The sequence below is a fragment of the Thamnophis sirtalis genome, unplaced genomic scaffold, assembly GCF_051295495.1.
Source record: "Thamnophis sirtalis isolate CommonGarterSnake01/CBP01778 unplaced genomic scaffold, rThaSir2_p1.2 scaffold_5, whole genome shotgun sequence".
In the NCBI taxonomy this organism is placed as follows: Eukaryota; Metazoa; Chordata; class Lepidosauria; order Squamata; family Natricidae; genus Thamnophis; species Thamnophis sirtalis.
This window is the reverse complement of record NW_028261385.1, coordinates 129601652-129627565: the sequence shown is the minus strand read 5'-3', so window position 1 is coordinate 129627565 and position 25914 is coordinate 129601652. Positions and strand designations below refer to the sequence as shown.

At 43.7% G+C, this 25914-nt stretch overlaps 1 protein-coding gene across 1 annotated transcript; it reads left to right on the top strand.

Annotated features, from left to right (window-relative positions):
• The first annotated feature begins 10174 nt into the window (after positions 1 to 10174).
• BMP2 (bone morphogenetic protein 2) lies at positions 10175 to 25067 on the top strand. Its single transcript, XM_014068423.2, has 3 exons — positions 10175 to 11344; positions 14128 to 14483; positions 23359 to 25067. The coding sequence occupies exons 2-3, from the start codon at positions 14132 to 14134 to the stop codon at positions 24201 to 24203; spliced, it is 1197 nt and encodes a 398-aa protein (XP_013923898.1). The 5' UTR covers positions 10175 to 11344; positions 14128 to 14131; the 3' UTR covers positions 24204 to 25067.
• The last annotated feature ends 847 nt before the right edge of the window (positions 25068 to 25914 follow it).

The following is a 25914-nucleotide window of genomic DNA, read 5'->3' as shown; positions in this document are numbered from 1 at the left end:
TGCAATGTCCTTCATCCCAAAACTGAGTCTAGAGCTTCTTTAATGGGCTCTCAAGGGACAATAGTAAATTGTTTCCAATCTGTTGAAGTTGAATGACATGTTTGTCTTTCTCTTATTTGAGCTGCAAAGACAGCCCTCTCCCCAACTTCTCCCCCTAAGTGCTCTTAAGACAACATGGATAGGTTTATATGTCTTCTCCCCCCACCCTCCCCGGGGGGAATGAAACATGTATGATCTGTGATAAAGGACTAACATCTCTCCCTTGAAGATGGGTGTTTTTTAAATGTTAACCTTTTTGTAATAAATTACCACAGTTCATCATTTGTGGTTCATCTACATCCAGTTTGGGAATGTGCTGGGGGTACCAGCAGAAGTTTTCCTTATACAATTCTCTTTCCACTATTGTTCATCATAAGTTAAAATGCAATATTATAGTTTAGTATCCTTGCATTATCCTTGCACCTGTCCAGGTGTGAACCGGTTATTCTAGTAAAACAAACAATCAAAACAAACCAGCCACCTGGGATATTGACTTATAATAAACATTGATTTTTCTGAACGAATCAAAGATGTACTGTAGATAGTATATTGAACTATAAAACCACACTGGCTAAGTCTGTACATTAAACATGCCCTTACAGCTGAATTTTGTAACTTCCTGGAGGTGTCCTTGTAGCCTCCTCAGGATCAGAATGTTAGGTATCATTCCGGAGCCGAGGTGGCGCAGTGGTTAAATGCAGCACTGCAGGCTACTTCAGCTGACTGCAGTTCTGCAGTTTGGCTGTTCAAATCTCACCGGCTCAGGGTTGACTCAGCCTTCCATCCTTCCGAGGTGGGTAAAATGTGGACCCGGATTGTTGGGGGCATTATGATGACTCTGTAAACCGCTTAGAGAGGGCTGAAAGCCCTATGAAGCGGTATATAAGTCTAAAAGCTATTGCTATTGCTAATAACAAAATAATAGTATAAAGAGCACAATTTTCAATCCATCATGATATTTATTCCAACCACTGTTACTACCGTATTTTTCGTGTATAAAACACAACTCCCTCCCCAAAAGAGCATGGAAATGTTGGTGTGTCTTATACACCTAATACAACCATTTTTAGCATCATGAAGCCCTGCCCCCACATGCCATTTGGGGAAAGGCGTTTTTGCCTTCCCCCAGCCCCCAGAAGCACTCTGCAGGCTTCAGCACAGCTGGGAGAAGGCAAAAATGCCTGTTTTTTCAAAAACTGGGCGAAAAACAGGCCATTTTCCACAAAAATGGAGGCATTTTTGCCTTCCCCCAATCCTGCTGAAGCCTGCAGAATGCTCCTAGGGGCCAGGGAGGACAAAAACTTTTTTTTCTTACTTGCCTCTTCGAAATCCTGGTGCGTTTTATACACCGTTGCATCTTATAGTCTGACAAATACGATATATTGATTCGGGGTTTGCTTTTTCAGGCTTTATACTACTACTATGATGCTCTATGAAGCAGTCTGTTGGCTGCTTCTCCCCACCAGTGTTCCTTAACTCAATTAATCCAATTAGCCAGATCAGAGAACTGGCTGAATCACAAATTAACCATATGAGCTGTATTTGTACAAGAAGGTAAAAGCCAAGTGGCAAGACTGACTTCTAATTATTTCCTTCTTCTAAGGCAGGGGTGTCAAATTGGCGGCCCACAGGCCAGATGTCTCATGCGCAGGACAGGGTCACCCCAACTCTGCAGAGGGAAAAAACATGTTAGGTAGATAGATAGATAGATAGATAGATAGATAGATAGATAGATAGATAGATGATAGGTGGGTGGGTGGGTGGGTGGGTGGGTAGGTAGGTAGGTAGGTAGGTAGGTAGGTAGATAGATAGATAGATAGATAGATAGATAGATAGATAGATAGATAGGTAGGTAGATAGATAGATAGATCTATCTAGATAGATCTATTTACTGTGAGTGAAGTGTGTAGGGTCTATGATAATTTGCCATGCTCTACTCACCATGGCCTACTCTCCACAGCCAACTCACCACAGCTACCTTACCACAGGACAACTCACTGCGGGACAAGAGTTACACTAATATCAAAGAAATGATGGAATAGAATCATTAAAGAAAAGATGCAAAAGGAGGGACAGAATGAAATGTGAATGTCAAAAATTAAAATATTTTTTTATTTATTGTAAATAATTAAATAGAATTGATAATTTGTCCTGCTGTTAGTTGTCCCGTGGAGAGTTCACCGTGATGAGCTGGCTGCAGCAAATTGTCCCATTCCCAGGTGTGTACATCTGGGCTGCAGAAACCCACATGTATACATCAAAACTCTTTAGTTATCAACTGCAGAGACAGAACACAGAATAGCTGAAGCTCATGGAAATTGGAAGCTGAGTAGGGCGTGAAACCTTTCAGATTCCTGCTCCTCTCTCCCATCTAATATAGTCCCCAAGATAGGGATAATATTCTCTTTAGCAAGTTGTCATAAACTGTTTTGGAATGAGAAGAGATTCCTTCCTTCCTCCTTTGGTTTACCGTCAAGCTTGATTACTACTAAGGGAGCAAAGTCCTTGAGGGAGAAGGCCTCAATGAGCAATAATATTTATAAAGATTTTAATGGGATGTAAATATGACATTTAAAAAAATCTTGTGCTGGATGATCAAAGCTAAAGATAACATTATACAGTTACCTAATGATTGCTCTAACTGGAACCCTTGGCGGAGATACATTTTTCTCATTAGAGATGAACGTGTTCCTTCTTTTATTGAACAACCTCGCCAAGCTGTTTCCCTGCAACCAGCTGCCTTAGCTGCCAAGTCTCAACAGTTCCCCCCCACCTCCCTTAGAACCTCTCCTCCCCCTACCTGGCGAGAATGAATCTTCACCTTTTACGGGTAGTCAGCCACTATCAAAGCCAACATTCCTAGAGGGCACCAGGTTACCCATCCCTGCCTTACAGCTAAGCACAAAATGGCTTTCTCCAAATTTTCTGAGCAGGCTGCTGCTTTAAGTAGCACGTTCTTTACTTTTTTTGCTCATGTTTTTTTTTTTAACTTAAGAAAGGATGAAGGCCAAAGATGCCACTTGGAATATTCACGTAAGGGACACCTGTCTGGAGAAACTTGGACCAGAGCAATTATATTGACAAGCAACCAGGAATTTAGAATAGTAGCATGTGTTACCCTAACAATGAGCGAGAAGAGAGGTTGTGGCAGAGGTGCGCTCTAGACTCCTAAGAATGCTGAAAGTCATTCTCTAAGGAAGCGGAAAAATAATTGTCAAGGTGGTGTGGGAGTCCAGGAGGTTGTGGTGGGGAAGATGCTGAACTGGAACTAGAAGAAGTCGGGTTCAGATCCACCCTTAACCTTGGACGGGCTTTCAACTTAAACTATTATACCGGGATAAAATGAAAGCAGAGCCACAGGAAAACTGCTTCAATTCTGGAGAATGGATGGATGGATGGGTGGATTCTAAGTGTATGCTATAAGTTTTGCAAGATGTCATTCCAAGGCCACTCTACTGATAACCATTAGTATTTTCGGAAGGCCTCTATTTTGCTCTTGAGGTTGGACATACAGTAGCTCAGGAACACAGAGAAGGCCACAGAAGGCTTATAGTCCAACATCTTTAGCCAAAAAAACTCTTCTTGATCCAAGTGTTTCCAGTCTCAGAAAAAGGTGGGTTAGGGTTTTTCGAAACCCACAGTGTAAGGCCATTCTTTTATGAGGTGAAAGCACATTTTGCCACATGGTATCTTGGGTTTCCTGTCTCAAGAACAGTTTATCAGGCAAGAGAGTTAGAAAGCCGGAACAAAATAAGCAGTAAGGAAAGACAAAAATGTGCTGAGCATTCCAAACGATGGCTGCACCAAATTACAGTCTTGCTTGGTTCGAGGGAGTAGTCTGCAGATGTTCAAACTGATCTCAGGATATGCAGAAAAAAGCATTTGATTGCCCCGAAGACTTTCTCAAATATCCCTCGGAAGAAACAAGCAAGTAATTGGTCTCCTTATAAACTTGGATGGTTAAAGCCAAGTTTGTTCCTCTCTTTTTACCACCAAACAATTGCCCTTTTTTATTTTAGAAAAAGGGTTTAGACTAAAAGTAGAACCACTTGATTTCACTGTGAGTTATAGTCAGTGGTAGGTTCTGGATCCTGTTGCAACTGGTAGGGTGCAACGGGGTCGGGTGTCCTCCACATGCACATGCGCAGTGCGTGCATGTGTAAGAACCGCCCGTGATGCTCAGTGACACTCCAGTTACTTGGTGGAGCATTGCACAGGTGTCATACATTCCATGCGCGTTTGAGGAAGCCCCGATCGGGCCCTCCGGAGCACCATACTGGAATGGTACCAGATGCTCCCAGCAGGCACCAGTACCCCCGTACTGGGGCGTACCAGTTGTATCCCACCACTGGTTTTAGTCACATTGAACACAATAGGTTAAACTTTCGTTATTAAGAAACCGTGCCCCCATCTATTTTAACACCATATCACTATTCTTAGGGAAGATAGGGATCCACTGCCATTCCCCATTATTTTTGAGCTTGCAAGGTTTCCTGTCAGGAGTTTATTCTTTGAAGTATTATACTTAACCATGATTTCAGGTATAGTTCCAGGTACATAGGAGAAGAGAGCCAGCTTACAGATTTATTAACCAACAGTAAACTGGTCTTAAAGGCTTCCAACTGGGACTTTCCTTTCCGCAGAGGTTGTTCTAGTATCTTCTACCACAAGAGGGCAGCCATTTCTAAATTTAAAGAAAACTTGATCAAATATAAGTTCTGCATTCTGGAATGGAAAATGTGAAACAACCCAGCACATACAAAACACAAACAACAACAGCAGCAGACATATTCACAAAAGGACACAATCTTTTTAGGATCTTTGCCCATTCGGTAGATCTCATATTTAGTAACGTACAGACATGCAAAAGGCATCTCTGTTTATAGAAACATGAAGCTGCGGTTCCCCATCTCCTCTGTTGTAAACCATTGGGAGTGGTAACGATGACAGTCTTTATTCCTAAAAAGCCAGAGCAAAACGTAAGCAGATTTCATTGACTCAAGTTGTTTGGCCGAATAAAAGCCTCACAATTGAAGACTCTGCCCGCACTCACAAGAAAAGTGCAGTGAATAATGGACTGTTGAATATAAGACAAATTTCTGCACTGTCCACCACCCCCCCCCCCCGATTTAAACGTTGATCATATTAGGGAAGGTTGATTGTTTTAGATCACAGAGATTTCACAGAAAGAATAGTTTTATGGTTCGGCTTTAATATGTAAATCGAAGGTTGGTGTTGCTGCTGGTTACATCAGTTATCAAAATAAGTGCATGCAAAAAGTTCATGCTGGTTAGATCAGTTATCAAAATGGCATATATAATGCTGTAATCCCGGAAGATTCAACTGGCAAAGGGACAAAAGGTAAGAAAACCATGGAATATAGCCTGGAGAAAAACCCTAACTCAAGGATATTCTTCAAAAACTGAGTTAAAAAGCAACCCATCGGATGACTCTGGCCTAATAAGTCCTTTTAATAATAATGATCAATTACCAAAGATCTAAATGGGACTCAACGCGCAATGCATGGTAGCATTTGCACTAATATACTGAATCACAGCTAGCTAACTCAGTTTTAATACTGTGTAACGGATCATTGTTCACACTCCACTTTTGCAGGGGTAATGCGAACCTGGGTTACAGTAACTCTATAAACCCATAGGGTTGTGCAAACATCCTTGCTGTCTTCTCAGCATTTCCGATGCAGCACATAACTTTGACTGATATGTCCTGTATTTCTATATTGAACTGTCTGACTCACTTTTACAGAGGCCAGCTTTCCTCTTAACAAAACCATGTCAACCTGGGTGATTTGTAATTTCAAGGTGTGGAATCCTTAGAATTGAGTTATTTTTAAACTTTGGACTTACTGCTCTTGTAAACTCTGCCCCACCTTTTTTTAAAAAAAAATAAAAATAAATCAAATGGCATTCCCTTCTTTTAAACTCTGCTATTTCCAGCCCTTTTAGATTTGAGGAGCCTCCCGGGGCCTTGCCTCCAAAGTCCTTTCTCAAAAGCACCGCAATGGAAGAATGTCTTCTACTACATATTTGCTTCATCGCCTAATTCAAAATCACTGTCATAACTAAGATACAAATGCTATCAGGGCTGGCCATAGCCAGGGGGAAAGGGAGGGTTAGGATCAGGGGGTTCAGGTGACAAATGGGGGGGGGGGCGAGCAGCAGATGCTCTTACTATTAATTCTGACTATTCTTACTATTCACCATTGCTAGAGGAAAGACTGTATGGCAGTCTATGTTGATCCCGCTTAAATAGTCTTCAGGTGCAGGACTGTCCCCTGAGCCAGCTGAATGTGATCAATACATTTAATGGCCAGTCCAGTTCATGCCTTTATGTGGCAGGGAGGCACCACACATTTCAGGCCTCAAAATGGCGGCCACCTATTCTCCACAGCACCTGAAGAACAAGAAAGAAAGTTTGGAAAGTAATCAACAGAGAACCAACCTAGAACGGTTGGGACAATTAATCAGTGGAACGACTTGCCTGCAGAAGCTGTGGGTTCTCCAGCACTGGAGGTTTTGGACAACCATTTCTCTGAAATGAAGAAGATTTTCCTGCCTGAGCAGCGGGTTGGACTAGAAGACCTCCAAGGCCCCTTCTAATTCTGTTATTCTGTTAAATGGGTCAGTCCTGAGTTGTAGGTACACTTTCTTGGGAATAAAAGCACCATAGAATATAATAGGACTCACTAGAAGAGCCGAGGTGTCGCAGTGGTTAAATGCAGCACTGCAGGCTACTTCAGCTGACTGCAGTTCTGCTGTTCAAATCTCACCGGCTCAGGGTTGACTCAGCCTTCCATCCTTCCCAGGTGGGTAAAATGAGGACCCGGATTGTTGTTGGGGGGCAATATGCTGACTCTGTAAACCGCTTAGAGAGGGCTGAAAGCCCTATGAAGCGGTATATAAGTCTAACTGCTATTGCTATTGCTACTGAACCAAATAGAGGGAAGAGGGGGATAAAAATGCCCCCGCATGACTCATGAGACAAGCAGGAATGCTAGAACCGCAGTAATAAATGTTGTTTGCAGAAAATGTTATTTATTGCTTGCAAAAAAAAAAAAAAACCAGAATGAATTTGCATTTCCTTCAAAAAACCAAATCATTCTTAATTCAGTTGTAGAAGAGACTGGGCTGTGACAAGAGATGGATTGCTTCCATCTTTTCCTACTTAGCTCTGGCATTTGATGTTCCTTCTTTGGGAAACCATTTCCTTTCCTCTTCACAACAGAATGATTGTGAGGATAAGATAGACCAGTGTTTTTCAACCTTGGCAACTTGAAGATGTCCGGACTTCAACTCCCAGAATTCCCCAGCCAGCGAATGCTGGCTGGGGAATTCTGGGAGTTGAAGTCCAGACATCTTCAAGTTGCCAAGGTTGAGAAACACTGTGATAGACAATGTGATAAATTAATATCCCCATCCAGATGTGTTAGAGTAGGCTTTCTATCCCCCACTACATATCAGCAAAAGCTTTTTATGGAAAAAAAAAACTGTCAGGTGAACCTAACTTGTGAGGAAATAGAACAGCCTGAAATCCAGGGGTGAAATTCAGCAGGTTCTGACAGGTTCTGAAGAAACTGTAGCGGACATTTTGAGTAATTTGGAGAACTGGCAAATACCACCACTGGCTGGCCCCAGAGTGGGGTGGGAATGGCGATTTTGCAGCATCCTTCCCCTGCCACGCCCATCAAACCACGCCCACAGAACCAGTAGTAAAAAAAAATGAATTTCACCACTGCTGAAATCATTCTGATACCCCATTGCCAATGTATAATTAGCCATTATTATTTTTAATTGTACAATATTTATAAACTGCTCCATCAGGGCAACTCTTGGCAGGATTCCAAAATTGAAGATCTTTTGATGAGAAGGGGAGAGACAAGACCGAGTGGCTTGTGTGTTTCCCTCCCAACAATTGGCCATGTATTCCATCTCTCAGGCTGGGGGGTGAAATTGTACGCCCCTCAGAGAGGGTTCGCAATTTGGGGGTCCTCCTGGACCCACAGCTGACTTTAGAACACCATTTGTCGGCTGTGACCAGGGGGGCATTTGCCCAGGTTCGCCTGGTGCACCAATTGCGTCCCTACCTGAACCGGGAGGTTCTCGCAACAGTCACTCATGCCCTTGTGACCTCAAGACTGGACTACTGCAATGTGCTCTACATGGGGCAGCCCCTGAAGAGCATTCGGAGACTTCAGCTTGTCCAGAATGCAGCCGTGCGAGCAATTGTGGGTGCACCCCGGTACACCCACATTATACCTATCCTCCGCGAGCTGCACTGGCTGCCTATTGGTCTCCGGATACGCTTCAAGGTGCTAGTCGTCACTTATAAAGCCCTTCATGGTATTGGACCTGGGTACTTGAGAGACCGCCTGCTGCCAATTACCTCCAACAGACCTATTAGATCCCACAGACTAGGCCTCCTCCGAATTCCATCTACCGGCCAATGCCGATTGTCTACCACCCGGAGGAGGGCCTTCTCTGTGGCTGCTCCGGCCCTCTGGAACGAGCTCCCGGTGGAGATTCTGACCCTCACCACCCTTCAGGCTTTCCGCAAAGCCCTTAAAACCTGGCTGTTCCGACAGGCCTGGGGCTGATGAGTTCCCACGAGTTCCCGTCCCCGCTCGAATTGTGTGGCTGTTGATTGTTTTTAAATTCTTATTGTAGTTGCTTATTTGTTTTTTTCCTCTTGTCTGTATTCCCTCCCGTTGATTTGTTAGCCGCCCTGAGTCCCCCGGGAATAGGGCGGCATATAAGTGCAATCAAATCAAATCAAATCAAATCAGTTGCTCCCTAGTGGATTTTTTTTTTTTTTTTGCATTCTGGTGAATATCTTTTTATAACTTTTTTTTTTTTTAAGTTCTTTTGAAAACAGGATAGGATTCTCCTACTTTGACCCTTCACACCCTTAAAGTGAGTAAATGCTTCAGTCCCATCGTTGGGAGCCAAAACCATTTGTTGAGGCACAACTAGTAGCATCTTTTTCTCTTCTTTCATAGACAAATGCCAGTATAATAGATCTTTGTTCGCTGCTTCTCTGGCTTGAAACCGCCTGACCCAGCCTTTAGATGCGCACTTCCCAAGTCAAACTTCCCCGCACAGAAGGAAAGCGGGCTTCAACCCGAACGCACCTGCAAACCTTAACTTCTGTTTGGGAAGCTGGCACTCACAACCGTGTTTTGTTCGCGGGAGAAACCTCTCTATTTCATCCCACCAAACTGAGCGGGTGCTTGGGCAGCCACGCCGGCTGGAGCCGGGAGCCTGAGAGATCGACGTCCCGCACCAACTACCACAGTCCCCGCGACTTTTTAGAAAAAGCGTTGAATAGTCGTCGTCCCCGAAATATCGGCCGAGCCGGGGCGCCGTCACTGTTCGCTGCAAAGAAATAGCCCCCGCGTTCTTCCGCGGAGCGGGGCTGTGTGTTAATACAAATAAGTTTTGACATCACAAGCTAACCTCAGAAGCGGCAACACTCCTCCCTCCCTCCCTTCTCTCTCCTCTCTAACTCCTTCCTTCCTCCCCTCTCTTTCTCCCTTCCCTCCCCTCTCTTCTTCCCTTCCTCCCTCCCCTCTCCCCTCTAACTCCTCTCTTCCTCCTTCCCTCCCCTCTCTTCCTCCCTCCCCTCCCTCCCCATACTCCTTCCTCCCCCTCCCCTCTCCTCTCTAACTCCTTTCTTCCTCCCTCCCTCCCCTCTCTTCCTCCCTCCCCTCCCCTCTCTTCCTCCCTCCCCTCCCTCCTTCCTCCCCCCTCCCCTCTCCTCTCTAACTCCTCTCTTCCTCCCTCCCTCCCCTCTCTTCCTCCCTCCCTCCCCTCCCCTCTCTAACTCCTCTCTTCCTCCCTCCCTCCCCTCTCTTCCTCCCTCCCTCCCCTCTCCTCTCTAACTCCTCTCTTCCTCCCTCCCTCCCCTCTCTTCCTTCCCTCCCTCCCCCTCCCTCCCCTCTCCTAACTGCTTCCTTCCTTCCTTCCTCTCCTCCTCATCCTACCCTAATCCGGAAAGTTGAAAGAGAGTAAAGTAAAGGCTGGGCGGGGGAAGAGGGGAAGTCTGAAAGGGGGCGGCGTTCCCTTTAAAAAGCCGCCCGCCACGCCGCGCTCTCTCGCAGCACTCGCGGCGGCTGGCTTCTTGGCTCCCGGTCCCAACCCAGGCTTCCCGACTGTGATTGGCGAGCGAGCCTCCCGAGCTCCGGCGGCCGTGACATCAGCAGAAGCGGAGCAAGCAAAAGCGAAGGGGGAAGGAAGTTCAGCAGCAGCACCTCAAGCCCGCTCCGAGCGCTGGCGGACGCCGAGCCCAAAGAGAAGCATCTCTGCGGCCGGAGTGCCGGCTAGGGTGAAGTTGCAGCCGCCGCACCAACGCACCGAGGAGGGGGAAAAGGAGGAAGTGGTTGCTCCTGCCGCCGACGAGGCTGCGTCCCCGAAGGCTGCTTTTTGCACCCGGGAAGGAAAGTGCAGGGAAAAGTGCAAAGTTACGAGGTAGCCCGGAATTCAACGTTTTGCTGCCGCCCCCGAGAAGGCGAAGGGCTCCTATTTACAGTCCCCCCCATCCGAGAGAAAAGCGGGTGTGCGGGTACTTGGTCGGCCTTGATTCGGGGCACAGCCTGACCTCCCTCGCCCCGGGAGACTCTCGCTTCCCCTCCACTCCCTCCCGGGAGACTTCCCGGCTTCCAGATCTTCTCCTGCCTACTCGCGAGCAGACATGTTTCCCAGCCAATCCGGGCCTGGGAGCAGGGCGCCGGCGTCGCCTCCACTTTCCTCGCACTCTCCATCAAGACGGCGCCCTTTGAGCCTGGAGTGATGCGGACGTCGGAAAAAGTCGCCGGGCGAAAGCAGCAAAGCGGGATCGCCGCGTGTCCCCCACTCCTCCTCCTCCTCTTCCCGATCGTGCCCGGGTTACAGCGATCGAGCCCCGCCGGGATGTTTTCTCCTCCAAAACGCGAGCTGGGATTGTGGCGGACGAGACACTACTAGAGCCGAGCGGAGAGCGCCTCCCCCTCCTCACCCCCCGTCGCTCGGACAGGATAGCATCGCGTCTGAAGGCGGCTTTTCCTCGGCCGCTTCGAAGTGGAGTCCGCTGCCTCGGACATTTCTTCCCCTCCGCGTCCTGCGCTTCCTTTGCCTCGCTGCCGGGACGCCCGATCCTCTCCCGCTGTCGGACCAGAGCGCCGGGCCGGGGGAGGCGGGGCCGGAGACGCCGCTCGCTCGGCCAGGCAACTTCGATGTGGAGGCTGGCTCGATGGACGTGCCCGAGTGCGTTGCTGCTGCTGCTGCTTAGGCGATCGGCGGCATCCTAAAAGGTAGAGTGAGGGGTGTGGATGTGTCGGAGGAAAGGGGGGGGGGAAGGGGGGTTCGCGGGAGACGGGACGCGGCTGAAGGCAGCACCTGCTTAGGCTCTTCCGAGGCTCCTGTCCGCCTCCACTCCTTCCCTCTTTCCACGTCGGTGGCCCTTCCTTGTCCCCTCCAGGTGCTCCCCCAAACCTTTCCTGAAGAAAGAAACAAGGGCCGGCCCTCCTTGATTTCAGGTGGTTGTAGGACCTCAGAGGTTCCTCTCCACCTTCCATTATCTTGGTCTATTCCTCTGTTTCCCCAGTTCTTGATAAGCTCCATCAAGGGTGGTCTCTTAATCTCTCTGTGTGAAGCAGCCACTTAAAGTACCCCAAAGGTTGGGTTGGTGGGGGATGCATTTGAAGATAATACCCTACATTGTGGGTGCTACCCAAGCAGTTCTCCAGCATCCTCTCCAACAATTCTCCCCAGCCTAGTGCATGCCAGATCTACAACTTGCATCCTTTGCCAACTCTCCGGAGAAGCAAGCAGAAGTTGATAAAAGTAACTGCTGTGTGTTTTCCCAAGATGGGGTTTCCAGCAAATGTCTGGGTCGAGGTCCCCACATCAGGTGGGATCCTTTGTTTTCTTTACACACATCAGCCCTTACATGATACCAAGTTGCTCCGGCTCCTGCCCATTCTCTGTATCTGATGCAGAAGAAGTGCTGCTGTCCCATGGCAAACAGAAATCTTCCATTTAGAATAGAATAGAATAGAATAGAATTCTTTATTAGCCAAGTGTGATTGAACACACAAGGAATTTGTCTTTGGTGCATATGCTTTCAGTGTACATAAAAGAAAAGATACAGATTTCCCCTAAAATGTGCTTCCATTTGTGGATTTGTGTGTGTGTGTGTATGCGTGCGCGCTTACTTGGTTTCCTCTGGGTTTGACAACCGGCCTTTTTCTGCACATCTGAGTCTTACCCTATGCTTCCCTCCTCCCTTTGCAAATCCTGTCCAATGAACTAATCCCTCTCTCTAGGCTGCAAATGGTTGCACCGGGATTAGTTACCTTGACTGAGTAAATACAAAGTGTTCAAACCCTTCACTGGAGCTGAAACAATTCATCTGTCTTTAAAACTGTATCGAGGATCGTAAAAATAACTCGTATAAACCCTTGCTGTTTTAAGCAGAGTAAGTAACCCATTCACAAATGATGACTCACAAACCGATCCATTCAGTTTTCATTCGCTGAATGAATCTAAGCACTGAACAATGTTACAGTAGACCAAATGCCATTACAGTCCAGAAGAGGGCGTGGAGAATGGAAAGAGTCATAGGGAAGAGATGAAGTTAGGTTTCGGTGAAGACCCCACTAAATAATGGTTTACCTTTATCTCAAGAAGCAGAAGACACAGTAATGATGAATATGCACCCTTAATTGTCAAAAACACAGTGTCCCAATTATGCACACAGTTAGTTGCACATTTTAATGTACAGCTTATGCATTATGCATTCTTACTTTTAGGCTGGTTTATGTATGCTTAATTTTATGCTGTGTTTGCCACTTCAGTCTATAATCTGAATTTTAATCAGTAGAATCATGGTTTTCACTGGCATAAATTGCCTATATCCAGTTCTTAGGGAATCAGCAAGTAGCTTTGCTGATTCCCCTAAGTGATGGGAAGTTCCTCCTGGTAATTTTTTACTACAGTTCAGAACCTTTTCCCATTAATAATGCTTAAGTTTACTTTAGTTACAAAGTGAGTTAGCTTCCCTTTTTATTGATTTTTTTTCTCTTTAAAATCTAAGCCTTGTTTTTCCTTCGAATCTGTTCAGAAAGCAGCTTTTCCATGTTGGAACAAGCTACCAAGTTGCATCATACGTTATTGATTCCCCAAAGCTAGCAGTCCATTGTGTATCCTCCCACTCCCAGCCCTAAACCCAAGACCTTTGAGTGGCTGTCTGTTGCAGGAAGTTCTACTTCCTTAGCCCCATCATGTTATAAATATTTGGGGATTCCCCATGTCCTAATCATTTCATTTCCCTTCACTCTCAGAAGTGAACATCTGCTCTTGGATAACTTGGAAATCATGGCCTGGTTTTAGAAATCTCATTTTGCCAAATCTGGCAATTGGTTGCTCCCAAGACACACTGTGCCATTGGATTAACAGGGTGGAATCTTACTGCTAAGGCTATGAGAGGCATCCCAATTTGTCATGAATGAAGGCAAATGTATGTGTCTCGGGATAATGTTGTTGGATCCAATCTGGGTCAGTCACCTGGACCAGAGATTTAATCTTCCGAGCTTCCGGACTCATGCTGGAGCCCATCCTTGGGGAATTCCACTCTTCCCCGAGGACAGGCTACAGCACAAGTTCGAAAGCTCGGAAGACTAAACCTCTGGCCCTGGTGACCAACCCAGATTGGACCCCAATTTGTGTCTTGTGACCATGGCATTCTTCTCTTCCGCGCCCATCCAGCTTTCAACAGAGAGTTGAGTGGCATGTTGAGTGAGCCTTGAAAGCCTATAACATTAAACCTCAAATTCGTCATATAGTTTAGAGAGACAGTAGCCGCGGATGGGGGAAGGAGGGCTGGAGACGTCTGGTACTATTTTCACTTCAGGTGGCTTTTCCAGAGGAAGAAAGTTGAGCATATTCAGCAGTTGAACATCTTACTAGGAGGACCTGTCCGTGGAATGTCACCTCTACTTGGTCCTTCTGCGTGCTCCCAAATACGGAACTGATCATGTCCCCCTTCTTCCATTGGAATCTAACTCCGTCGTTTGATTTTGTGCCTTGTACATAGGTTGATGACCATGGTGGCCAGGACCTGCTCTCTATTAGTGCTGCTGCTTTATCACACACTGCTAGGGGGCTCTGCCAGTCTCATCCCCGAGGTGGCCGACCGTCGAAGATTCAGTGCTGATTTGGGCCAGCCGGCTCCGCTGCAGCTCTCAGAAGAAATCCTGCGTGAATTTGAACTGCGTCTGCTCAATATGTTTGGACTTAAGCGGCGGCCCACCCCAACCCAGAATGCTGTTATCCCTTCCTATATGTTGGAGCTCTACCATCTGCACACGAGTCAAAAGCCAACTTCCATGGACTATAGTCTAGAGAAAGCGAGCAGCAGAGCCAATACTGTCAGGAGCTTTTATCACGAAGGTAAGGAAAAATGAGTTATTTATCCAGCTCCCAATTTCGATAACCTGATCCAGTTAAAATTTAAATTGCTCTGATTTGAATATTTGCCACCTGTAGCTCTGGGTTGCTAAGATATGTTCTGGCAGTGTGGACACTTCTGAACTGTTATTCACTCACTTGCAATTGCGGTAATACTTGCAATTTAAATAATAACAAGCCCCTTCCTTGCATGCATGCATGCATGCATCTATCTATCTATCTATCTATCTATCTATCTATCTATCTATCTATCTATCTATCTATCTATCTATCTATCTATCTATCTATCTATCTGATTGAACATTGAGTATTCATGTGCCCTACTGCAATGGAGATCAAACTGAAACATTAATTTTTGTAAATGTTGAATTTGGCCAGTTTTGAAAATGATCCATTTAAATGTAAGACTTTTTTTTTTTAAAAAAAAATCTGTTTGTGCAAAAGAAACAAGAAATTATTAGAAAATGCAAGTGGGTGAAATGTAATTGTCCCTTTTGATATCATCTCTGCTGAAACCTCTTCCTGTGCGAGTAGTACAACTGTGGCTGAGCAGTTTATAAAATTAACTGGTATTTCAAAAGAGCGTTGGGGAATTTATGGCTTTCGAGATTGTGCTGAGTCACGCTTCCCGATATCCCACACTATAGGCTGGGACTGCTGGAAGTTGTAGTTCAGGAACAACTATGGGGCCACCGCTTTCCCAAACCCCACCTAAAAACCAGTGCTAGAGCCTTAATAATGTGTTCATGGACGTGCCTCTTAGCTTTCTGTTTTTCGTATAACTTTCCAGTGGGAAATGCCAGCCGGAGTTGATGTTGGAAACTTTCAAGCATATAGACATCAATACATTTAAATCAGCATAGAGATGACTCCGGTTGTACCAGTTGTGCTCAGGCCCAAATTATGTGGCGAAAGTGGAATCTTGTTGCCGCAGGGTTACAGAACTGCCTGCTGCCAATTTGAGTATCCTAAGTAGAAATCTTGTAAAATATAATATCTGAACAGAGACATGCTATATATCCTTCCCTACCATTCACGATAATAAGCATCATTGTAGCTTGCTTGACAATTAAAACGCACTGCAACCAACATTCAGTTAGGCTTTCAAAAACTGACCGGTGGTAAATGTCTGAGCTGAGACAAATGAGATTTTGGGATGATAGGAACTGTCCCTTTTACAATCTTAAGCTCCTTGTTTTATTGTCCGTGTGGTTGGTTGGTTTTGAGGGTGGCCAGTTGGCCTGCTGTAGTAGAAATTCCAATTTTGCTCAGTTTTGCTCAAAGCAATACACGTATGTAAATTATAAGAAACAGCCTGGAGCAAAATTGGGGGTAGAAAGAAACCAGATTTTTCTCCCCTCCAAAACAGGTAGAAATGTTTAGTAAAAATGAAAGTTGTGTTTCATTAAGCATGTAGATAGCATAGTTTTCATACAAGTGAAATAATTGTTATGGGCCCTTTGCATGAATTTCCTTTTGAAGTGATCTTACCTGATCCATAGTTGACAAAGAAGATAGATTTCTTTTTATTTTCAAGCACAGATTCTATTCAAATTAGTTTCCACTGAGAACTGTTGGAGGCTAAGCAGTAAGAGATGTCCGTGGAATATACAGTTGGCCGTTGGGTCATTTGGAAGGTTTTCTAATCCCTATCTAATCCCCGTGAGAGATCACTTTGACAATCAATTGTATTGTCTCCACTATGACTTTGTCTTCTGTTTAAATTTTGATTTAGTGTAGACCTAAGGGTAAGCCCTTTAGAAAACAAGATTGATAAGTTTCAGAGCAGCTGTCCCCGGATTTCATTGGCAACTAGGGCTTACTGAGATTAAAAGCCACAGGGAAATATACATTAACTAAAGGCAAAACAAGTGTGAGTTAAGGCAATACTCTGCCTGTGCAGTCAGATAATTAGTAACAATGCCTTTTAGAAGTAGTCTGTTTTATTAAATTAAAGGCACCCTGTGTGAAATGTTCTGCAAAGTGCACATATTGGGGTACGTAAAACTTGAACAAACTTGTCCGCCGCCCCAAGGTGTAAAATATTGGATCTTCGTTTTACTAACAATTATTTCTTTTAACTCCCTGCTCTGTTTATCCACCCAAACTTTTCTCTGTGGTCACACATCTCATTTCTCCTTTCCGTGTGTGATTCTAGGCACAATGTGTGCAATTAATTCAGATGCATATAAACACCTATTTAATACAATCTTGAAATAATATAATCTAGTAAAAAAAATAGCTCATAGCAATAGCATGAGCAAAAGATTAGTTATTTCCAATTTATAGCAAGGGTGGGGAAGGAAGTGGATCTAATTAAATTTACGGATCTTACAAGAACCACATCAGTGAGCAAAGGATCTCTGGCTTTTAATAAAACCTCTTAACCATGATAGCAACTCCCTACCACCCTCTGACATTAAGGAGCGATGGGGTAACAAGGAGTGTGGGAGGGTTGATCTTAAGTTAGTTCTGGCACTCAAAACTATTTTTTAAAATTGTAAGTGTATCTTCAGCCCAAGGTTTGTGGACAATCTTGGGGTTCTACATGAAACACAAGGTAGTTCCTGCAAGCCTGAAGTTTGCCCAACCCTCACCTGCAGGTTCCTTATTCACTTTATTTCATCCCACCCACACCTGTGCTCATGCAACATAGGTACACCTGCAGAAGCTACTTATTCACTGTTTTTGGCAGCCATTACCAAATCAAAGACTATAAATGCACAGCTGTTCATTTTTACATTTGTGCCTTGGATTTACTGTAAAAGTAAAGGGGAAAAAAAAGCAGACTGAACAGGTTATAAAGCTAATATGGCCAACAACAAAAAAAAAAACCTCACTCATACATATGTATTTTAGTTTTAATTAAATTTCTGTAGAAGGGGTGTGGCTATCCTGATTATGCTAACTAATAGCAAGTCTTAATGCGGTAAGAGGTTAATGTTGTAATTTAACCTTACACTGTGTTTACACTGCTTTGCGTATAAATATAAAACTAATTAATGGGAGAATGTATATTGCACCATCCGCTTGTGCCAAATTGCATTTTAATGCACAGTTACACATCCACATGGTTCAAAGGGAAACTGATACATATTTCAGGCTACAAATTTATCTACCTTTACCTGGGAATAAATCCATCTACGTAAATTCCATAGTATTTACTTCTGAGTGAGTGTATAATTTAATTACCACCACTCAAGTAAGCCTTATTCCTGTGAATTTCATTATTTATCCTGAATAATTGTGGGAATGACACACGTAACTTGGAAAATCTGCTGACTCGGTTTTGAAATTCTCTAGTTCAAATGGACGTTTCCAGTCTTACTGGAGACATGGCTGTTCCCTTCTTGTCCCCAACTTTTCTTTCATCTATGTGTATAGATGTCTAAACGAAATTGCTTAGCACTTCATTGGTGTTCCTGCTAAAGCTCTCAACTAAACACTGCCTTGGGTTGGCTTTTAATACTCAGTAACGTCTGAAGGACTTTTTACCTCAGCCTTACTCTGTGAGCAAGATGGGGAGGGGGAGTGAGGCTTTGCATTGAAAAATGGATTTGAGTTAATTGTCTAGGCGGCCTATGTAAGATAGCAATTGCCTTTGGAGGACCCTGGTTTAGAAATGCAGTCACCATAAAGTGATTTTTGGAAGTTCATTCGTGACAAGTTTACCCTCTCGTTCAAACAACCTCTCAAAAAGGCTGATAGGGAGGTGGGAAAACGAAAGAGAAATGCAATAAAAGTGCTTTAACAGTAATGTAGAAAGCAGTGTTTCTAAATCGAGGAGGCAGCATAAAATACTAAGGATCTGATTAAGACAAGAAAACCTAGGAAAAGAAAAAGGATGTGACAAAAATAGCTTTAGAGCCAATTATTGGAATAAATACGGGTAGTCCTTGACTTACCACCACAATTGAGCCCATAATCTCTGTTGTTAAGTGGGACACTTAAGTGAATTTTACCCCACTTTGCAACTTTTCTTGCCCCAGTTGTTAAGTGAATCACTGCAGTTGTTAAGTTAGTGACATGGTTGCTAAGTAAATCCGGCTTCCCCATTGACTTTGCTTGTCAGAAGTCGTATGACCCCGGAACACTGCAGTGGTTATAAGTGTGAAAAACGATCCTAAGTCATTTATTTCAGTGCCGCTGTAACTTCAAACGGGCGCTTAAATGAACTGTTGTAAGTCGAGGACCACCTGTACTATTATTAGGAGACTGTTTTCTGGAAAACCTCTCCTCCTGTTTCTGTTTCCAGTTCAGATTAGGAGCAATAGCCAGAGGACTGCCTCTGTGAAAGAATGCACCTATGAAGATAAACATGTATGTAATGCTGTCTGCTCCTTAGAGAAAATCTACATGAAGGTTCCTGCTCATCTGATGATTGTGGGAGGCAAAGGCAAGGGGTGCCCTTGATTTGAATAGCCCCAATGGTCTGTCCTTATGTGCAAACTTGGTTTAATTATGGTATGTTACCCTTCAATGTGGCAATAGAGGCTCTCTTTCCACCCAGTGATATGTATCCACAATGTAGGATTGCTAAGAGTCATCAGGTTTCTGAGAAACTGCTGTCCTACAGCCGCCACAGGGGATCTTGGAGAGTCAATTCCGCACAATTGGCATTTTACTTTAATGAAAAGCATCCTCCGTGCATTGAGCAGTGGCAAACGTCTCTGTATTGTTTCATCAGTTGGGGCAGACTCGGGATATGAGATAAAACTTCAGTGGGGTGGAGAAATGCAGCATAAGACTGCACAATCCTACACAAATTGAGTTAAAAGTAAGTGCCGTAGAGCTTGGAGGATTTTGCGTAGCCTGCAATCCTCTAAATTGTTGAATTGTAGATGGAAAAGGAACAATAATTACACAGTACCAAAGTTAGATTAGGGTGTCCCCCCCAATATGTGTACGTACACACACACACACACACACACACACACACACACACACACACACACACACACACACACACACACACACACACACACACACATATATATATATATATATATATATATATATATATATATATATATATATGACACAATACATACCTATTTCCCTGGCTTATCTGATAAAGGAGGAGACCTTGTGGCCTAGTGGCTAATACAGCTGCCTAATATGTAATACAGCCCAGGTTCGAATCCCAGTAAGGGTATGGCTAGCTGATGAGAGCTAAATAGCTTGAAATAGATCTATACTAGTCTCCCTTTATTTATTTATCAGCACAAATGCAACACACACATACATATACACACATACACACACAGTATATATAAAAAAAATTCATGGTCATTTATAGGACATTTAGACAGGACTTAGATATACAGGAAAATAAGTGGCCCCTGAGCACATATGGTAAGCTCACACTGACAACATACTTAGGATGGAATTTCTGGGGACTTATAAAACAAAATAATAGGCTGCGTGTGAAGGTAACTCAGGGATTACAAGCACATAGAAGGCGAGGTAAACAGCAGCTGTCTATGGCCTGTTGTTCTGGTGAACCCTCCCTAGCCACTGGGTAAGCTGTTGCTTTGACGTGGGCAGGGTGGAGATGGGAAAGCAGAAGGAAGAGAAAGGGGTGAAGACAAGAACAAATGCAAGGGGTGGGGGAATATCCAGTCTTGGATGGCCAGGCTTTGAGAAAGGTCTAATGGAGAATGTGGAAAATGCGCTTTCTGTTAGAATGGGGAGGTCAGGGATATTTGTTAAAAGGCAGGGTGAGGGAGACCACAGGATTTCTGGGCAGTGGGGTTTTAGGAGATAAAGTGTGAAGATTTGAGGTGGGCGAAATCCACAGACTAAAACTCCTTTCAGATCGTTGGCAACTTTAAAAGAGCTTACAAGAAAGTAGACCTAGCCCATCTCCGGAAAGACTTAATTTCTTGACGCAGAACTCAAAAGTCCTATAGTAGATTCTGCTTTGGAACTACATCTTTATATTACCATTTAGACATTAGCAAGTCTGCCTTTAATCTACCTGCACCTTCTACCTCTCGTGATACCTCCTAAAACAGGTGTTTCATCCTGTGATGTGGAAAGCCAAAAGCACAGGATAATATTGCAACATGTACCAGCAGGCATGGGGCATTGATACAAAGGGCTATAGGGATCAACAAACTAAGAATCAACAGTAGAGTTCGAACTAACAAAACCAGCTAAAGTAAGCTGGAAAACATGTGCCTCTTGTTCCTGCTTATGTGTTCTGCCGTGTGAATGCATGTTTCTTTTGAAATTGCATTGGGTGGCTCTAAACTGTGATTCTTTCAGGCATTGGAGAAGAAGGAATTTTTGAACGATGGCCACCATGCCACAGCTACAGTAACACGAATGTTTATTTAGCTTAAAATCTAAAAACAAAAATGTAAAGGATTGTAATAACAGTAGAGCTATCTAAATCATGACCGTCCAATCTTTTGGCTTGCCTGGGCCACACTGAGTGGAATTGTCTTGGGCCACATATAAAATATAATAATATAGTTAATGTATATAAAACACATGCTAAAAGTTTATGATCTTATGGGGCCACATTACTAGCTGTCCAGGGTGGCATGTGGCCCATGGCCTGCAGGTTGGACATGCCTGATCCAAATATGCAGAGGTTCACACACACACAAACACACAAAACCAACAGCATACTGCATTCAACCACACAGATTGACCTCACTTAATATCTTGTCCCCAGTTGAGTGGAGAAGGAACCAAGTTTTTAAGGCATTCCTAAAGGCTAACAAGATCAGGGCCATCCATATCTCTGGAGATACATTTCTCATGAGAAGGCATATCACCTGAGCCCCATTAGATGACACAGCTTTATAGAAGGCAACTGGTGCATTCCATTCTGCTGGATTTGATGAGACAAACAGAAGCAATTGAGACCTGCAATCCTGCAATACCATGTGCCCGTCCCTGTGCCTTGTAGAGTTTCAACTAGCATCTTGAATTGTACCCAGAAGCCTACTGAGAAACACTGCATTTCATAGAGTGGAGGTCAGCATATCACAAGGTGCCCAAATTGTGGCATTCTACCATTGCTGAGGATTCCTAATGAATTCCCAGTGATAAAGAATTGGTACTATGCCTAGCTGAGTCATAGCTATAACATTTATGCCTCTGTTATTTAAAAAAGTGTCAGACTCAGGCTTAATTGTCCTTAGAGTCAACCTCCTAAAGTCCATGATACTTTGGCTAATCTTAAATCACTTAAATCCCATTAAGTTCAGTACAGTAGGTCTGTTTGAAGCAAAACTAAGTGTTCACCCAGTGTGGTATTGGTTTTGTTGTTGTGTAATTCCTTGATTGGCCTGGGCATATTTGCTTCCAGCCTAAACTAGAGATGTTGAGGAGAATGATGATTATGGAATACTAATTATGGAATTAGTGATTATGGAAACATTAATTATCTCTGCCTTTTAAAAAAAACCCTCATGTTCAGAATTTCAGTGAAAGAAATCCAGTGGAAGTTTATGATCTAATGCAGGTTAAATTCAAGATCTGGTAAAGGTTAAATGATTGTAGCACAATTCATTTTTTTGAGCTGAAATTTTAAAGCAAGTAAAACTTACTCTATAAAATATTTAAGAATGCTTTATTCAGTTTCAAACCCAACCTTTGATTTCATTTTCCATATGAGTTCTGTTTTCCTTTCTATATGGATACTGCTATATAACCTATGTCTGTTTCTCTTCTTCATATCCTCTTTTTCTTGGCACTCCATCATTTTAGTTTATTCCCCCTTAAAAAAAAAAAACTACGAGAAAATATGGTTTAGGTTTTAGGCTTGCTTTGTTTCACTTGTATTTGTGATTGAGATTCCATCTAGCATAGCAAAGCTAACAAGTCAGATGACCTTAATTCAGATTTTTGTTTAACCATGAAAATATGGATGAGAAACCAGGAATATACTGAGAAGGTAGATAAGACTTCTGTCCACGCTTGAAATTCTGAGAGCTGCCCTCCCAAATCATTTGGAAAGGTTGGAGAACACAGGAGGAGATGTGTACACGTTGGGAATTCAACACTTTCTCAAAACAATTGTACAGTGCTCCTGAAGGTTTTTTAGCCACTGAAGCATGAACTCCGATGTGCCCCTCAGCTCACAGTCTATAGTAAGCAAATAGTAGACAGACAACCACATGGCTGATAGTCTTGCCTGGCTTGATAAACACCGGATGCATCTGTTGTAATGAATGTTCACAACGCTTTCCTTGGACCTCTGCGTGTATTTACTGGACGGAAGGGTTAGGTCACTGTAGGTTCTCCCCTAAGTGAATGCCTAAATTCATCCAAATACTTTTCATTCAGAGCTTTCTTGAGTCAAATCACTGGGTGTGCTTTGCAAAGTTGCCTGTAATTAAGATAAAAATCTTTTCGGATGGTAAGGTTTGTAAATTATGAAACTTGTGGCATAAGGCTTTTGGAACCGATTGGGGGAGACTGACATGAAAGCTGCAGCTGGGTGGTTTGTTTTTTTAAGAAATCTCAGAAATGCAATCCCTTTCCTTGATCCTTAGTCACTTTTTAATTACTCTCACAGGGCCCCTGCTAACTGCCGTGTTAAAAATAATAATAATAATAATCTTTAATGCCCTTGAATTCCAGAACAATGCCTCACATTTCTTCCCCTTTATTACGACCACCTGGAATTTCAGAATGCAATCCGTTGGGATTGAAAGGCAGGAGAGCAATATTAAGCTTCATGAAAGTGATAAGTCGAAAGACAAGGGGCAGATTCTGGGTATAATTGTACATTGGTTTATGCAAAGGTGGTTTGAAAGTTTCAGTTCAGCATCTCAGGCATTCTGCTGCAGGGTTTAAATTGCTGATTGCCCTTTTGCTTTTCTCCTCCTTCAACCAGAAACCCTGGAAGAGCTTCCAGAAAGAAGTGGGAGGACATCTCGCCGTTTCTTCTTTAACTTAACATCTGTCCCTGACGGGGAGATCATCACGTCAGCTGAACTCCAGGTTTTTCGGGAGCAGATCCAAGATGCTGCTGAACACGACGGCAGCTCTCATCACCGAATTAATATTTATGAAATTCTCAAACCGGAACAAGAGGCTACCAAGGACCCTGTCATAAGCCTCCTGGACACCCGCTTGGTGCATCACAATGCCAGCAAATGGGAAACATTTGATGTCACGCCAGCTGTAATGAGATGGATTGCGCATGGGCAACCTAACCTTGGTTTTGTGGCAGAAGTGTTACATTTGAACAATGCCAGCAACGTCTCCAAGAGACACGTCAGGATCAGTAGGTCATTGCATCAAGATGATGCTAGCTGGTCTCGGATTAGACCCTTCCTGGTGACTTTTGGGCATGATGGCATGGGCCACCCGCTCCATAAGAGAGAGAAACGTCAGGCCAAACCTAGACCACGCAAACGCCATAAATCCAATTGTAGAAGGCATCCTTTGTATGTGGATTTCAACGATGTAGGGTGGAATGACTGGATCGTGGCCCCTCCAGGTTACAGTGCCTTCTATTGCCATGGAGACTGTCCCTTCCCATTGGCAGATCATCTGAATTCCACCAACCATGCCATTGTTCAGACGCTGGTCAATTCTGTGAACTCCAAAATTCCCAAAGCTTGCTGCGTGCCGACAGAACTAAGTCCCATTTCGATGCTGTATCTTGACGAGAATGAAAAGGTGGTACTAAAGAACTACCAGGACATGGTTGTGGAAGGATGTGGGTGCCGCTGAGGCAGCAGCAAAATTAAAGGGACAAATGGAACAGAAAAAAATAACACACACACACACACACACACACACAACTTGACACTTTAATATTTCCCAATGAAGACCTTATTTATGTTATGATATGGAGAATTAAACACATCTATTTTGAAAATCTATTTATGTCTACAGAAAAAAAAAGTGAGGAAAGATATTTTAATCAGAGAGTTATTCCTTTTAAAGATTTTAAAACATATTTTAGTTGTACATTTTATATGGGTGTAACCCTTCCCTCCTTCCCACAGCACATGAAGTATAAAGGTCAGATTCTTATTTTGTATTTATTTACTATTATAACCACTTTTTAGAAGAATAGCTAATTTGTATTTATATGTGTAATCCAAAACCAACAGCAGCAGAAAAAAAACAAACAATATATAGGGTTTTGTACATAATTTAAAGTGAATGGTAGCTGTTTTCAGTTGTGTGTATTTAAGTTGAAATGCAGAAGGGCTGTTATGGCAAAGATGCATATATCCCATTTTGCTTTTTTGCAGTTCTACTGTTAAGGTCACAAGTGTAAACCCAATGAAAAAGGGCTAATCCACCCTGCTGACTCAAGATTATATTGTACAATTCTCAGGAATGCTGCAGGGTGGGCTGTCCACGCCGTGAGAAACTACCATGCTCTCATAGAACCAGGCATTTGCCCGGCAAATGGAAAAAGGATGACTGTCCCTGCACGAAGCCCCAGTGCGGCTGCTAGGAAACATCTCTGTCCCTTCGCTTCTTCTCAGCACCTACCGAAAAGCAAGATGTTGATGCTGTTCCTCCCCTTTGGAATCCATTGTCCTGGCCAAATACTTAATAAAAGACCAGATTTCCTCCGTTTTCTAAAGCTTCTTCCTATTCGCCTTTCCTAACTGTTTGCAAAGATGGGGTGTTTTGTTATAGAGCCTCAGAGTGCTGGGGAGGGGAGGGGGGCAACCAAGCACATTGTTCCTACTTGGGAGACAAAAGGTGTATAATGCAGCCCTGCATCGCAGAGGGGAGAAGCTACATCTACGGGGCGACACACTAGTACTAAAACACAATGTTCATAGGCTGCTTTCTCTTGAAAGAAGCTTCCCTCGGTAATCTCAGATCTTTCCCCATTTTCAATATACATTGGTTTGCATATTATATTCATATCCCACTGCAGTCCAGTTAAGGAATTTTAATGGTTTGCAAATATATAACAGAATAACAGAGTTGGAAGGGACCTTGGAGGTCTTCTAGTCCAATCCCCTGCTCAGGCAGGAAACCCTGTGCAAGTTCAGACAAATGGTTGTCCAATCTCTTCTTAAAAACTTCCAGTGTTGGGGCATTCACAACTTCTGGAAGCAAGTTGTTCCACTGATTAACTGTTCCGACTGTCAGGAAATTTCTCCTTAGTTCTAGGTTGCTTTTCTCCTTGATTAGTTTCCTCCCATTGCTTCTTGTCCTGCCTTCAGGTGCTTTGGAAAATAGGTTGAACCGCCCCCACCTGTTCTTGGTGGCCACCTCTTAGATATTGCAACACTGCTATCATGTCACCCACTGTACATTTAAAATGTCCATGATAAAACAAACATTAAAAACTGCTGAAGCTGTAGCCCAAGTCAATCTGGGATCGATTTCAGCAGTTTCATTTAGCTATTAAATGGAAGGGGGGTGAGGCAGTGTACACTTTCTGGTATCCCACCCAGAAGCTGTTACA

What these genes read in the sequence shown, in the direction of transcription:
- BMP2 (XM_014068423.2), top strand. Translation starts at nt 14,132, where the DNA reads ATGACCATGGTGGCCAGGACCTGCTCTCTATTAGTGCTGCTGCTTTAT. An exon ending in CAGGAGCTTTTATCACGAAG is followed by an intron (nt 14,484 to 23,358) that starts GTAAGGAAAAAT and finishes TCCTTCAACCAG; the next exon opens with AAACCCTGGAAGAGCTTCCA.